The sequence below is a fragment of the Paraphaeosphaeria sporulosa genome (assembly GCF_001642045.1).
Source record: "Paraphaeosphaeria sporulosa strain AP3s5-JAC2a unplaced genomic scaffold CC84scaffold_9, whole genome shotgun sequence".
Classification (NCBI taxonomy): Eukaryota; Fungi; Ascomycota; class Dothideomycetes; order Pleosporales; family Didymosphaeriaceae; genus Paraphaeosphaeria; species Paraphaeosphaeria sporulosa.
Genome location: NW_017253368.1, coordinates 1,000,404 through 1,014,853, shown reverse-complemented (window position 1 = coordinate 1,014,853; position 14,450 = coordinate 1,000,404). Strand labels below are relative to the sequence as shown.

The 14,450-nt window shown below is 54.9% G+C and overlaps 7 protein-coding genes across 7 annotated transcripts; 1 reads left to right on the top strand and 6 right to left on the bottom strand.

Annotated features, from left to right (window-relative positions):
• Positions 1 to 409: 409 nt before the first annotated feature.
• CC84DRAFT_1167345 (FMN-dependent alpha-hydroxy acid dehydrogenase) lies at positions 410 to 2,046 on the bottom strand. The gene has a single exon (XM_018179162.1). The coding sequence runs from the start codon at positions 1,715 to 1,717 to the stop codon at positions 476 to 478; it is 1,242 nt and encodes a 413-aa protein (XP_018032608.1). The 5' UTR covers positions 1,718 to 2,046; the 3' UTR covers positions 410 to 475.
• A 169-nt stretch (positions 2,047 to 2,215) lies between these two features.
• On the top strand, positions 2,216 to 3,265 carry CC84DRAFT_1167344 (uncharacterized protein). Its single transcript, XM_018179161.1, has one exon. It carries the CDS (start codon positions 2,490 to 2,492, stop codon positions 3,102 to 3,104), a length of 615 nt encoding a protein of 204 aa, XP_018032607.1. The 5' UTR covers positions 2,216 to 2,489; the 3' UTR covers positions 3,105 to 3,265.
• Positions 3,258 to 3,626, bottom strand: CC84DRAFT_1220590 (uncharacterized protein; the record flags this gene model as incomplete). Its single annotated transcript, XM_018183183.1, has 1 exon — positions 3,258 to 3,626. The coding sequence occupies one exon, from the start codon at positions 3,624 to 3,626 to the stop codon at positions 3,258 to 3,260; it is 369 nt and encodes a 122-aa protein (XP_018032606.1).
• A 238-nt stretch (positions 3,627 to 3,864) lies between these two features.
• CC84DRAFT_1179178 (uncharacterized protein) lies at positions 3,865 to 4,601 on the bottom strand (the record flags this gene model as incomplete). Its single annotated transcript, XM_018180390.1, has 3 exons — positions 3,865 to 4,166; positions 4,228 to 4,548; positions 4,595 to 4,601. 3 exons carry the CDS (start codon positions 4,599 to 4,601, stop codon positions 3,865 to 3,867), a joined length of 630 nt encoding a protein of 209 aa, XP_018032605.1.
• A 909-nt stretch (positions 4,602 to 5,510) lies between these two features.
• On the bottom strand, positions 5,511 to 7,263 carry CC84DRAFT_1007251 (D-mandelate dehydrogenase-like protein). The gene is made up of 3 exons (XM_018173343.1): positions 6,725 to 7,263; positions 5,849 to 6,528; positions 5,511 to 5,793 (listed from the first exon to the last, which is right to left on the bottom strand). The coding sequence occupies exons 1-3, from the start codon at positions 7,036 to 7,038 to the stop codon at positions 5,660 to 5,662; spliced, it is 1,128 nt and encodes a 375-aa protein (XP_018032604.1). The 5' UTR covers positions 7,039 to 7,263; the 3' UTR covers positions 5,511 to 5,659.
• Positions 7,264 to 8,191: 928 nt separating this feature from the next.
• On the bottom strand, positions 8,192 to 10,998 carry CC84DRAFT_1189524 (uncharacterized protein; the record flags this gene model as incomplete). The annotated part of the gene is made up of 3 exons (XM_018181061.1): positions 8,192 to 9,637; positions 9,686 to 10,390; positions 10,444 to 10,998. The coding sequence occupies 3 exons, from the start codon at positions 10,996 to 10,998 to the stop codon at positions 8,192 to 8,194; spliced, it is 2,706 nt and encodes a 901-aa protein (XP_018032603.1).
• Positions 10,999 to 12,253: 1,255 nt separating this feature from the next.
• CC84DRAFT_1262220 (uncharacterized protein) lies at positions 12,254 to 14,443 on the bottom strand (the record flags this gene model as incomplete). The annotated part of the gene is made up of 2 exons (XM_018185135.1): positions 12,254 to 14,020; positions 14,075 to 14,443. The coding sequence occupies 2 exons, from the start codon at positions 14,441 to 14,443 to the stop codon at positions 12,254 to 12,256; spliced, it is 2,136 nt and encodes a 711-aa protein (XP_018032602.1).
• Positions 14,444 to 14,450: the final 7 nt, after the last annotated feature.

The following is a 14,450-nucleotide window of genomic DNA, read 5'->3' as shown; positions in this document are numbered from 1 at the left end:
GAATTCAACAGCAGCAAAGAATGACGCGTTCAGCTACAATGGTGAGTTTGGATGGTACAGCAGATATCGAACTGCAGTGGCTACACCGGACCGTAAGAGATACGAACAAGGAAAAATCAGAGTACTGGCTGAAATTGGTGGGTTGGGTGGGTTGGGTGGAATGGAACGTGGTCAGAACTGCCCAACCCAGTGAGCACTGTGGACCTAAGGCTGCAAGCCTCGAAGCAAACCGAGTCAATGCTGGAACAGAAATTGGCAAGGTGGATACGAAGTAGCCAGACACCCTGCAAATAGGCCATTTGAGCATCTTGATGTAGGCATGCAAAAACTCGCGGCAAGCTGACCGCCAAAATGACGCGATGCGATGGCTGAGTTGACGTATCCACTAGTGTGAGTGTAGTACGCCTGAGTATTATGGTACCATTATGCTACGAAATCGATGGTTGAAGAATGCCTTTACAGGCCGCTATTGCAATCACAACTTACTAACAAACCCATCACGATTAATCTTTGCCAGATATTCTTTGCCAATCTCGTCCACTCTCGTTACGCCCGCAAGTCCCATGCACAGTCGGAATTCATCATTGAGAAGCTTCAAGCACAGATCGACGCCCTCTTGGCCTTTGTATGCCAGACCCCACAGCACCGGCCGCCCTATCCAGACAAAGTCCGCGCCAAGGGCCAGCGCCTTGAAGACATCCGTGCCGTGGCGAATGCCACCATCAACGTGCACTGGCATCTTGCGATTCATTGACTTTACAGCGTCAACGACTTCTGGAAGCGCATCGAGTGTAGCCAGCGCCCCGTTTAGCTGCCTGCCTCCGTGGTTTGACACAATGATGCCGTCGACGCCGTGGTGGCATGCAAGAATCGCATCTTCGCCCGTAGCGATGCCCTTTACCCACACCTCCATTTCCGGGTGGCACTGCTGCTTCAGCCAGTCAATATCTCGCTCCCAGTTGAGTGTCGGATTCGGGGCGTGCGAGTGGAAGGTAATACGTCCAGTCGGAGAAACCCACTGCGAGCCATCGTGATAGCCTGCGCGGCTAGCCTGCTGCTCTTGCGTCCGCTTGCGCGTCTCGTTCGCCTCAGCTTCCTTCTCCTCAGACGTGGTGCTATGGTTATTGCCCTCACGATCGAAATTCGCAGACTTCAAGTGCCGCGGAAGCTTGAATTGGTTCTTAATCTCGAGATTCCTCCGCCCTAGCATCGGCGTGTCGACCGTCAAAGCCACAGCTTTGTACCCAGCTTTCTTCGCCCGCGCAATCAAATTCTTACTTTCTTCCCGATCCTCAAAAAGATACAATTGCAATAGCCCAGGATGCTCCTCTCCCAGCGCACCCTTAACATCCTCCAAACTCGTCGTGCTAAAACTGCTTAGTCCCATAACGATACCGGCCTTCCTGCACGCGCGCGCAGTCGCGAGCTCTCCGTCCTGGTGCGCGAGCCGCTGCATAGCTGTCGGCGCGACGCCCATCGGGATGGTATTCTTGAACCCGAAGATGTCGACGCTGGTATCGATCTTAGACACATCTCGCAGGACGCGCGGCCGGATGCGGTACTTCTGGTATGCCAGCTTGTTTTCAGCGAGTGTGGTGCCGGAGTCCGCGCCTTCGTTGTAGTAGTCGCGTGTTTGCTTGTCCATGCGGTCCGCGGCAATCTTTTCCAGTTGGTCGATAGTGAGGCATTCTAAGTCGTGGGGTTGGCCGTTGGACATCTTGGATGGTGTTGTAGATGATTAGAGCACTGCTGATTGTCTTTGAGTTGGATTATGGGATGTTGTACACGTCCATGGGGAGAGAATTGCTCGGAGAGTGTTTGGGATGTCTATTCATCATGGATGTCATTGACTAGGGGATGGCGATCTAGAGCGAGACCGGCTATCTCAGGCAAAAGCAGCGCCCGGGGCATGATGGCAAGATCAGCGCTCCGCTCCGCGATCCGCTCGTTATCCGCACGGGCGGGTCTGCGGAAGTGTACCTTTTTTGTGCTTCATCGTGTTTTCTGCAGCCCGGAAGGAAGTTCGGTCATATTTCTCTGTGTTCCATATTGTGGTATATCTCCTGACGCGATTATAGTCCACGGGAAGACGTGCAGAGCGTGGAAGGTCACGTGAACGACGCTGACTCAGGGGAACAACACGCCCATCACGTCATCGGCAAATGGCTCTAAAAACAAATGTGCATGTTCTAGCTCCCACATCTTTCAACACCATCATCGAGCATTCAAACACTGCACGCTTGTAAGGTCATTTTCATGAAGGGCGCGTTCCTCCCGCCGCCCGAAGAAGTGGAGCTCACAGGACCCTGCGGGGTAGACTAATTTACGTACCCATGAGCCAGCATTGACTACTGCATAACAGGCAGCTGTAAACAAGAATTTCCAGTTCTTAATAGACACGATTTCCCTCTCTACTAACACTTCAAAACTTTCCAGATCCAGGATTCTAGTCTCCAATCCTCAATCGCACGTTCCGCCAGCAGCCCACCATGTCCTCCGCCGCCCACGCACTCCGCGAAAAGCAAGCCCCCATCAAAGCCAACTACCGCAGCGATCCCTCCTCCGCCTTCGTCACGCTCAAATCCACAGGTAGCCTCGATGCCTCGTCCATAACTTGCAAGCTCTCGACTGGCGCCGCCGTCAAAGAGGCCTCGCGCATAGCAGGTCTGCACCCTAAAGCCGGCGGCGACGACCCCAGCATCTCGGGCGAGCTGTGCTCGGGCGACATGCTGCTCGATGCACTTGTAGCCTGCGCGGGCGTCACGCTAAAAGCTGTTGCTACGGCACTCGGCATTCCCATCGAGTCGGGTACTGTGACGGCGGAGGGTGATTTGGACTTTAGGGGGACCATGGGCGTGGATCGGACAGCGCCGGTGGGCATAACGGGGATACGTATGGGGTTCGAAGTTGTGTTTGGCGAGCGGGAGAACGGGCCTGTAACGGAGAGCGAAGTGGAGTCACTTGGGAAGCTGACGGAGCGGTACTGCGTCGTGCTGCAGACGCTGGTGAATAAGCCTGAGATTAGTGTAAAGGTGGTCGGCAACGGCGGAGGAAAGGAGGAGCATGGTGTGTCAAGAGAGGTGAGCTGGGAACATAAGGCGTAACTGCGGGTACTTTGATTCACAAGACCGCGTGTTACTCCAGGGTGAGCTACAGACTGCCAAAGTTCATGCCACATTGAGATGCATGTTGGCTCACGCCACGTGGATATCAGAGAAAGTACCGTGTTTCCGGCTATTTGTGCTACTGAAGTGCAATTACATCAGCCCTGGAAACCCCATCTCCGTGCCCCGCGGGCTGCGCAGAGCAGGAAAATGCAGCACTCCGTTCGTCTCAGTTCTGCGCTCTTGTCTCGCTGACTCCCGCTCATGACTTGCAGTCTCCCTTGCATCCATGGTCTTAAGTGCATCGTTCGCCTGATCCAGCGCCCTTTCGATCTCCTCAGCCTGTTCCCAAATCGTCATCAAAACGGTCTTGAGATCGCGAATCTGTTCGATGCCTGTGCTCACAAGGTGACGTAGCGTGTGGACCGAAGGCACGGTGTCGTCCTCCAGACCTATGTTGAAGCGGGCTCTCCGTCTGGGCATCGCGAAGTCTGTGACGGTAACAGTAGGAAGATAGGCCATATCGAGGTTGGAAGGTATGACGACTTATAATGCGGAAGGGGACGCTGCGTTTGTAGTACGAACGGAGAATTGACAGCGAAGGTACCCGCAAGAGTGCGTCGGTGTAAACGGCGGGCCATAACAATGTGCAGAGCAGACAAAGATACCCTTTGATTGTTCTCGCCAATTTGAACGGCCGATATTGCGAAGCAACACCGCAGCCTTTGAACTCGAAATATCGCAGCTTGCTGTACGCTCACTATCTGAAACTAAGACCAAGCCCATCAATCTCACGCATTGAGTGTTCTAATATCATGTCCTTTTGATAAATATCACACTCTCCCAATACCGATGCCGTCAATCGGTAAATTGCTCGGCGGACCCCCTGCGTCCCCTTTCCGCTCTCTATACGGTCTAGATATTCCTCCGGATCACTCTCCATCTCATCGTCCGCATCGCCATCCCTATGCTCTTCCGCCATTCCATTCATCGTTCTGCGGTGTGCATCCATCTTTTCCCAGTCAAGGTCGTTCTCCTTGTGACTTTGCTTGTATCCCATATCTGTACGCCTCCTTGTATATGTCGGCAATAACTCTGTGTTCGGCAGGTGTAAGACCCCTACCGAGGGCTTGTGGATCGTTGTACCATTCGTAAGCAGTGATGGTGCCACCGCTTGCGGTGGCGAGGTTGATCTCCTTGAGTCTATTGTCGTATTCACTTCCTGGAGCTACAGTACCAGTTACTGAAGTTCGCGAACTTTTGCTTGGGGATCCACCTGTTCTTTGCTCAGCAGTGGATTCATGTGGATAATGGTGCTGGAAGCTGGCATCGGGTCTTTCGTTCGGATAGCCAACGCCAGACCGTAAAGACTCCATCATCTTTTCGTCACGAAGAGCGGCCTCATCTGCTGAGAGTTTCTTGTAGGATTTGCTGATTGTCTCTCCTGGAGTTTTTGTTGTTCTGGTCGCATTCTTGGGTGCTGGTGTTACCTGACATCTTAGAGTATTTTTAAACAGCTCTTGGTTATTGAGGAAGCATTCTAGCCTCTTGAAGAGCTTATATGTCGTTTGGAAGGTTTGCGACTGTTTGTACAAAAGCATACAATGTATTCACGTCTTATGTTCATGTGTCTGTAAAAATAGATTCACCTGGGTGATCAACAAATTCCAAGGACAGCGACTCTAAAGTTCTAGCCCAATCTTTCTAGTACTGTTTTGTGGCGTCACAGTCAGCACTGCTTGCGCCCTCTGGTGTTGACTTGTGGGGATGTGCGTCTCCTTCTGCCCCGGAACAAAAGCGCCCCTAGGTGCTCATGGGCCTCCTATGAAAGTAGAATTTTGAGGTAGTCGTTGATAACGAGCCATAGGTGAAATAAAAATACTGAAATTCTCAGCCATCAAGAATGCGGCATATGGCAGTACCATGAACATACATTGCTTGCATTATCCTGACTTGCTCATATCCGCAAAAGCTCTACGTTCTCGACTTTTTCGCTACGCTCAGACTGCTCAAGATGTCGATAAACATTCTGGATGTCTAGGACTGCATTTCCTAGTTTTGCTGATAGTGCGAGTGCAATGTAAGCCCGTAAACTGTCAGACTTAAACAACTTCCCACCTAAATGTGAAGTCTGCTATCTTTAAATCATGTTACATTGATTCAAACCACGAACTAACCTCGCCATAGAAGTCGGTGCGGAGGCTGTCGTTATACCTTAGGATCACTCGCTGCCCCGGAAATTCGTGCAAACATCATCATCCGAGGATTCTTCACTACCCGAGGACGCCGAGTCAGCACCACCGTTGGACCCTACGACTAGCATCCATCAAATGGTGGGCCAAATGCTTCGCGTCCAAGATCCTGTTGTTAGCGAGCAAGGGTACGTAAACAGCATTTTTTCATTTCTCTCCGGAGACTGAAGCAGTGCATCAGGTTTAAATGCGTAGGTGTTGGCCTGTTCAGGCAAGCAGCTGTTCTTACGATAGATTACTAGAAGCGGGTGAAAACTTTTATTTGGATGATCCATGTAAGACAGGAGAATCCGGGTCTACATCTCAATCTTTCTTCTTGATCCATTCTAGATTCACAGGCGTGAGCGCCTGTCCACCCCCGAGGTAGCTAATCAAATTCTCCATGCCCAACCGCTCGAAGCCAACATGGCTCTCCACACTCGCCCCGGCGGTATGACCTGCACAACTGATTAGCAAAGCCTGACACGTGCACAGAGGCAGCCTCAAACATACTCAGAACCATGACGTTATCTCTCTTGGCGAGAATCGGATTCACATTCGGCTCATCAGCATGCACATCCAGGCCTGCCGCACTAACAATGCCCTCATCCAGCGCCTCCACTAACGCCTCCTCGTCGACAAGCTTGCCTCTTGCAATGTTAACCAGTCTAGCCCCCTTCTTGAACTGTTGGAACTCCTTCTTCCCAAGTAGCACGCGCCCCTCGAACGGCGTGGCCAGCACCACGCAATCGCTCATCCCCAACAGCTCCTCCAACGTCTCACACCACCTCACGTCCCCCAATTCCCGCTCCCTCCCCTCAATCCTCACAACATCATGATACGCGACCTTCATCTCGAACGCGACCATCGCCTTCTGCGCAAGCCGGAACCCGATTTTGCCCAGGCCAATGATGCCGAGCACGCTGCCGTTGGGATTGTGCGTGACGGCGGCGATGTTCTGGTTTGCGGCGTGGAAGGCGTCGGGGTCGCAGGAGCGGGCGGCGAGGAAGGACCAAGGGAAGGCGCGGTAGGTGGCGAGGAGGAGGAAGATGGCGGTGTCGGCGACGGACTCGGTGCACGCGGAGGCAGCGTTGCAGTAGATGATGCCGTGGGCGGCGAGGGTGCGGGTGTCGACCCAGTCGAAGCCGGCCCCGGCGCTGGCGTAGATTTTGCAGGAGGCTGGGAGGAGGGATCTGGAGTGGTTAGCGGTGTCAATGCGCAACATGAATGTCGTGCGTGGTGGGACTGGGTGCTGGTGTGGGGAGCGTCGTCGCGGGGGAAGAAGACGAGGGAAGGAAAGGGCATCGTGGCCACGAACGCGCATATGCTCACCATGCCTCTCCGTGTCTCGAATTCGATCTCACATCTCTCCCATGCCTTCTCACTTACATAAGCTCCTCGTCCCAATTCCCCATCTCACCACCCGTATTCCAGAACGGGCGGTACATCCCCACGAAATCACCCCACCGCCTCTCCTTGAGCGCGGCCTTGAACTCCTCTCTGCCCATGGAATAGCTCCGCTCAATGTGGAACTTCACCCCCAGCTCTTGGTAAAGCGCATGGTTCCATCGGATGTCGTCGCCGAGGTGGAGGATGGCTGGTTTGGTTGTCGATGTGGACGACGAGGAGGGGAGGGGGGAGGGTGTGGCGGTAGCGGGAGCGGGGAGACCGGCGTCGCGGGGTGTGGGTGTCGCGGAAGACATTTTTCGTTGTCGTGGATACTGTTGCAGGCGTTGCTATGCGTTTGGGGATGTCGACGGCTTCCGATACTGTGACGCAACCAGCTCTTTCGCCTTCTTCCAAATGCCAGCAGCCGTTCGAACGAGATCCTCTCGGCTGCTTTGCGAATCGAAAACGTTGCCGCTCTACTGCGCGTCTCCGTGATATTTGATGGAAATATTGCTGGGACTCAAGGCACTTTTTCACCCTTCTTCGAGGAGCTGGTTGTGAGAACCCCAGCCTCAAATATCGAATCGCCATCCACACGTGTACATGCGGGAATTGCCCAGCACTAGCCCGATCAAGCCTTCCAAGGCGCAACTTCCTTGTCGTGCGCAGATGCGAGGCCGTGAGCGGCTCTCCCGCTGGCATGTGGGGGGACGTTGAGGTGGGGTTGTCCCAGTCAGTTCCTAGCGACAATGGGCCATGTAGTTCTCAGCACCGTATGTCACAGTGCCGAGAAGCCACGAGAAAGAGAATCGTGAAAAGAAAAAATCGTGAGAAACTTCCTCCCTGCATCCGGACGCCCTTGACCGGAAATACCAGGAACCCAGCCCAGCCCAGCCCAACCCACCCAACAACCTTGCGCGGATGCAATGGTGGTACAAAACGGCGGTGTCGATAAGCTATCAGCACGCCACCCACGTGCCATCTCGACTCAGCGTCCAGACAACAAGGTAGACTCGTATGCATGGCACAGGGTGACGCGATACGCGATGCTGCCCATGGTAGGATAGCGTCGGCTTTGCGCTACAAGAGCCGCATCCCACGTCCCTCGCTGCCGACATGCGATACTCGCTAAGCGCACCGCAACGGGCACGGAGCAGCAATTCCATCTCAATGTGACACGGAGCTGCGCGAAGAAAAGGCGTCGTTAAGATCGTGGACAACAGAATCTAAGTCGATAATCATACAGTGGAGCTCATGATACTTCATACGCCTGGGTATAACACATGCCCTAGCAGGCATTCCCTCCGCTCCCGTCTCTCCAAAAATCCCAAAACATGCAACAAGAGCCGAGTCGACGCTTCTCCCTGACCCCCGAGAACACCCCCAAATAGGAACATATATCGTGTTATATACAATCATCACTTTATCCCACATCCATCTTCCCGTCCCTTGCCTGCGTGCTCGGTCTCAAAACCAATGCACCATCCCCAAATGCCCCGCCCCATTTGCAGTCGCCATGCCCCCCTGATTCTCCATCCCGTACTGATTCACCAAATCGTCCCACACTGCCCAATCCATAGTCGCGCCGTCAAGCAACGGACTATCGCTGCTGCTCCGGCTGTCACCGTTGGACATCAAGCGCGGACTCTGTGTCTGCGGAAACGCGTTGAAGCCTGTGGGCACGCCGTTCTGGAGGGGCAGCGGCGCGCCGTTGAACATGTTCTGCTGGCCGTTTTGCACGGTGCCGAGCGGAGGCTGGGGATCCATGGGCGGATTGGACGTGGCGAAGGCGGCCGGGGGCGTCGTGGTGGTGCTGTGGGGGAGGCCATTCGTGCCCAGGCCGTCCATGATGTCGCCCATGAGGTAGTCGAAGCCGTGCTCGGAGAGGGCGTTGAAGGTCTCGAGGGCGGTGGACGCGTCCGTCTTGGTGGTGGCGCCGCTTATCGACTGCGTGTCGCGTGTGGTTCTGCGCGAGCTGTCCGGCGTGTCTGCTGAGAAAGAGAACTCGGACTGGGCGGATTGAGGGCTTCCTGTCCAGGTCGGTGGTTGCGCAACGGGCATCTCACCCAGTTTCGGCGCCGCGGGACGAAGCATGCGATCCAAGTTCTCAGGATTAGGCTGGCGCAGATCGTGTGCATTCAGCTGGTCCGTCAACTGGGAGAAGTCGGTGTAGAAGGGTCCACCAGTCTTCAGCGCTTGGCTTGCCCGCTCAAGAGCGAGTTCTTTCTGGCGGGCGTTCTGAGCCTTGGCCATAAGCTTGCGCAGCGGCTTCCATAGACAGCCTACTTTGCCCTTGCGATGCGGGTTGTTGTCGCCTAGTGGGAACCACCATCGCCCGGCGGTGGCTTCCAGGGCGTGCCAAGCACGGTCAACAGCTTCGCCCTTGGTTCGGACGCACAGCTCGGACAGGAGGAAGGCAATGGCGTGCCATTGTACATACGTCCGGAACAGCCAGCCCCATTTCATCGTCCGAGCCTCCGTCTCCAGGAGGATGGAATACTCGATATTCTCGAGCGAGGTGATGAACAGCTTGTCCTTTGTTTCTTGCGGTAGCGATGCGCCTCCGTCTTTTCGTTGATGTGGGTGATACACGATCAGCCACATCTTGCTCATGACCAGCCGAGAAATGGTCGCAGTGACCCAGCACAGCGGTATGGACATGTCGCAGTCTTTCAGATACTTGTCCTCTAGACGTTGATGGCAGTCGCTTATCCACTTCTCCTTTTCGGCTACGGTGAGATTGGAGAAGTAGTAGTTGCCTCGTCCCGGGCCAGGAGGGATATAGAGGATACGCCGGAAGATGTTGGTCACTTCGAAACGGATGAGACAGAAAGTCATGTCGGTGAAGCCTTGTCGCTCCTTCGGCCAGTCGGTCATGGCAGGGTCGATATCTGTGTCGAAGACGTTCAAGGGCTACACTCGTCAGCAGGAAAATTCTGATATGTAGCATTGCGCACTTGCCAGCTTGGTGTCGAACTGAGCTTCCACAATCGTGGGATCGCAACCGTGATCCTCTGACGATCGGGCGTCGAGAATGCAAACTTGCCACCAGAGCCGTCTCCGCATCTCGATATCAAAAGGCTTCAGCCCAAAATGGCTGCCGTCCCTGTGAATTCCCAGCGTCTGCGCAATACGCACAACCAGTCCAGTAAGCGTCCATATCTTTCTTGCGTCGTCGTTTCGCCTTAGTAGCATCAGAAACACAACAAACGCCTGCAATATAATCATCTCGTCGCAGAACAGGAAGTTTGCGCGCGCAAGTCCCTGCTCCAAGCCAAAGCGGTATCGATGCAACAGGGTATTCCGATCCTCGCCGCACTGCTCGGTGCATTCCTTGGGCATCATGCTGGTGACAGCACCGTAGTATATGGCGAACATGAGCGGCTCCAGGGACTTGGGTATCTTGTCCGGATTTGAAATGGCCTCGAGAAACACTGGCTCGAGGGTGGGTACGTGCAGCACCTTGACCAGGGGGTCTACGTTCTCCTTGTATATGTCCCAGAACATGCGGGCGATCTGCGGCGTCGGGTGTAAAGACAGCATGTCGACGCTGGTGGAGCTGTATCCGAAGATGAAGCCCTGATGCTGCGCGGAGAAGGACGTTTCGGAGTCTGGTTCGTCTTCGTCGTCGGACTGCTCGATGAGGATCGACTTGAGGTCTTCGACCTGTGCTGTGTCAGCACGCATTACATCCGGTGAAATGCAAATATCGCACCCACCTCATTGTTCAGGCTTGCCCAAAAGCTGTTGTTGATGTACCGACTCCTGCCCTCGTCCACCACGAGCCTCCCAAACCGCGTCTCCAGCCCCTCCACGCTGTTATCCGCGACCACGCTCGCGCCAACCAGATCACGGCCGCTTGGACACCCGCCCTGCTCCACGCCCGCGTCTCCAAGTGGACACCCACTGACCGCGCCCCCGTTCTTCTCGCGCTCCGCGTCCTGCTGCTCGTGCTCCTCAACCTGCGCATTCAGGCTCTGCACCACGCCCTCGAGCCGCCTCAAGCGCTCCATGAGCTCGCCATCAGCAGGCTTCCTGCTCTTGCGGGGTGCGCGGCCGGGTCCAGGGAAGATGCACTCGATCTTTGCGCGAGCGCAGTTGGAGCACGGCTGCTTCTTGTCGCACTTTACTTTGCGCCTGCGACAGGTCACGCAGGATCTGGGGTTAAGCCCCACGGCACCGGCGCCAGACGTGCCGCTGAAGCTGCCGCCGCTGGGCTTGGAGACGCGGTCGTGGGCGCTGGCGGGTGCCGCGTGCAGCACGTCGTCACTCATGGTGGGGACCGCGGAATGCTGCTGTGCGCGCTTTGTCGTGTCGCGGGATACACTCGTGATGTGCCCCTCTCGTGGTACTGTATGCGGTCTTCTACGTCGTGGATACAACAAGCGTCGTGTCCCCGCTGCGGGAAGGATGACCAGGTCGGGGTCTTAACAAAGCAGACCGGGACCCGTGCTGACCATCTGCCTGCAGGCGCTTAGTCCAGCCTCTGTAATGCAATGTAAAGCCTCGCGTAGGTAGCCAGGCGCTTTAGCCTCAGGACGAACACCGGAAGAAACGCAGCCTCAGATGCGTTGCGAGAAATGTCTATTAGATGACCAACTGCAGAACGAGCGCTTGACGCACAATTGCATCAAGCCCGCCCAGACCCGCGCCTGCTGACCAAATCCTGTGCGCCTCTGCCAGTGCTGACCTGCTTCCGCGCCGTCCCAGCATCAGGCGCGATGGGTCCATCTGATAAATGTCACCGGGGGGCGCGCTGACCAAACCGTTCCCCGCGGCCCTGTTTGCCCTGTCGTACATCGAGCGAACAACAACGTGTACATGTAGCATTCAATAACCATGTCCGCCCGCACAACGACGTCTACACCGCAGCTGCAAGTACAATTCCCCCGTCTCCCACATGTACAAGAAGTCGGGGCATGATGTACGAGCTCTGCACTGCGGCCGCCGGACATAACCGGCCGTCCGCTCGGAGCAGCCCAGTGTTCCGAGCGCCTTTCCTTCCATTCCGCTTGTCGCGCTCTGATTCGCCGCATCAGTCTCAACTTTTTCCTGCATGTCGGAGCTTCTTCTTGTGATCGCCCCGACAGTGCATCTGGATTTGCATGCTTGCTCAGGGAATTCTCGTATTGCGCCCTGCCAAGGCCCTGCCCGGCGGCCGCCGATCGAAAGCTTGGTCTGCCTGGTGGGTGGAGAGGCTGGGTCGGCGGCCGACATCGTGCACAATGTGGAGGGCAAGGCAGGGATAGTGTAGATGATCATGTGGACTGGTACGTGCGGGCGGGTGGCATCGGTAGTATCTTGAGACATGCGCCGTTGAAGAACATATACCCACGCGCGAACCACTTCGCTACTTCTCAAGTGTAGCTGATTTTGTATGCATATACTTTTGTAGACCAGCATCCCTCTAAGAGGAGACAACAACACCCCAAAGCTAAGATCAGACGGGTATCTCATCAAGGGGACCACCAAGCTTCCTGAACGCCAATCAACACCGTGAATGCTTTCCTCGGTTCCAACATTCTTTCCTTATCGCAGGCCCCTCTCTCCCCTCCCGCCCGTGCCCCTCTCCTTGCGACGTCGAGTGTTCTCTACCGTTAGTGTCCCCCTATCCTGTGCATCATCTTCAAACTCCTCGTCAACCATGGCCCTAACCTTCATGATCTGCTCCTCCGTAAGACCCATCGTATTGCACACCACACTTGGCGCTCCCTCGATATACCTCAAGTTCTCAAGCGCTTGCGTTACGAGCTTGTGCAGGTTGTCCTGGGTATTGAGGTTGTCGTGCCGCTTAGTGTTGTGTAGATCAGGGTACAGTATGCCACCACCGTTTTCCGCACCCTCGAACGCTTGAATGTATGGAATGTGCGTGGGGAGTTCGTTGTGCAGCTCCGCCCCAACGCAGACGGCTGTCTCGTGGCACCAAGTGCGTGCCACGTTGCGCGGCGTGTATCCTCCTCCGCCTATGAGGAGGAGAGGGCGTCCGTAAGACTTGACGGTTTCAACGCAGAAGCCGTGTGCTTTGATGTTCAAGTTGAATCGGCCCAAGCGGTCGCCGCCGAGTGAGTCGGCACCAGACTGGAGCACAATAGCCGTTGGATTGTACTTTTCGATCACGGCCCCGGTGACCGTCTTGAACAGCCATTTGTACTGCTCGTCATCGATACCGTCGTCGATGGGTATGTTGAGGCTGTGGCCTTTACCGCGGTTAGCAGGGTCTGTGGGACCCATTTCGTGGATATTGCCGGTTCCTGGGAAAAAGGGATAGCCATTCCTGTCAATACCGTACTTATGATATGAGAGAGTGAACACCCTATCCGAGGATTCAAAGGCAGCCTCGACGCCATCTCCGTGGTGAACATCGATGTCGATGTATAGGACGCGCGGGTTGTTGGTCAGAAGGAGCTGGATAGCTAAGACGATATCGTTGATGTAGCAGAAGCCTGAAGCGAGGTTCTTTTTGGCATGGTGCAAGCCGCCAGACCAGTTGATCGCTATGTCGGACTGTTTGTTGTTCAAATTGTTTGCGGCATTGATCGAGGCACCGCTGTATATGGAGACGTAGTTCCAGAGACCGTCAAACACGGGACAGTCGTTAGATTCCCCGCCAAATCCGAAAGATAGATATGCAGGATCATCGGGTTTTGCGTTCTGTGGCGTAACTTGGCTAAGGAACGACAGGTACTCGCGATCATGAAACACCGCCAGCTCATCGAACCTTGCCGGGCGCGGCTCGTAACAGTCCATGGTATACTCCAAACCATAGGCTAGTACTAGCTGCTTCGTCAAGGTCAGACGCCACGGCTTCATTGGGTGACTGCTGCCGAAATGGTGATACTCCACGTGCGGGTTGTAATGAAAGGAGACATTATATCCTTGTGGTTTTTCCAATCCATGTTGCTCAGCTTCGCGGCGAATAACGGCTTGCTGTTCATCATCGCTCAAAGTCTTGAATACGGAGAAGTCCTCCTGGAACGTGTCATTCGGAGAAAGCCATTCTTGGACAATACCGTTTGCCTGGCCGTTCATTGGCGGAGCGAAGCTTTGAGCACGCATCGCTACTTTTTGCTGTACAAGATCAACTTCGAGTACCTGAGTCTTCATATAGGGATTTTTGAGGGGCGGAGAAGGTCCTTGGGCGATCCAGCGATCGACGTCGCCGACTTCTCTCGGTAAAAATGGGTTGGAAAAAGAATGTGCGCGATCTTCCTCAGCTTTGCGAGAGATCCAAAGATTCTGGAAGTAACTGTTGGGCGTGGTGGGTGTTCCTTGCGAGTGTTCCTCTTTAATCAACGCCTAGGTAAATGTCAGCAACCATAACACCGATATAATACAGCCCAATAGACCAACCTTCTTAGTCTTCGCGGGTTTGGGCTGCGAATATAATCCGAGGTAATGGAGTCGCCCTAATTGTTGGCCTTGGTTGCGTCCTGATCTGCGTACTCCTAGGTCTCGTGCTAAGCTTGCATCTGCTTCTACCTGAGTATGATCGACTGGCGCTGCCGAGCGGTTTCCCCTCGCACTCGGTCGTGCCCGGGTAGACTCAGACGATTCTTCCGGATATTGCTCTTCGCGCTCGTTCGTATAAAGATCGCTGTCCTCGTTGTCGGCATCGGACTGCTCGTGGCGGTCGTCTGAGAAAGAGGAAGAGCCGCTAACATCCTCGTCGTCCTCCGAGCCGCCATTGGGCGATTTGGCGAGGGATGCACGTGAGCGCATGTTAGCC

Bases quoted from the DNA above. Each gene is read 5' to 3' on its own strand.
- CC84DRAFT_1007251 (XM_018173343.1), bottom strand. From the start codon at position 7,038: ATGTCTTCCGCGACACCCACACCCCGCGACGCCGGTCTCCCCGCTCCC. The intron at 6,529-6,724 runs GTAAGTGAGAAG...TAACCACTCCAG, and splicing joins AATTGGGACGAGGAGCTTAT to ATCCCTCCTCCCAGCCTCCT. The intron at 5,794-5,848 runs GTATGTTTGAGG...TCAGTTGTGCAG, and splicing joins AGATAACGTCATGGTTCTGA to GTCATACCGCCGGGGCGAGT.
- CC84DRAFT_1167344 (XM_018179161.1), top strand. From the start codon at position 2,490: ATGTCCTCCGCCGCCCACGCACTCCGCGAAAAGCAAGCCCCCATCAAA.
- CC84DRAFT_1167345 (XM_018179162.1), bottom strand. From the start codon at position 1,717: ATGTCCAACGGCCAACCCCACGACTTAGAATGCCTCACTATCGACCAA.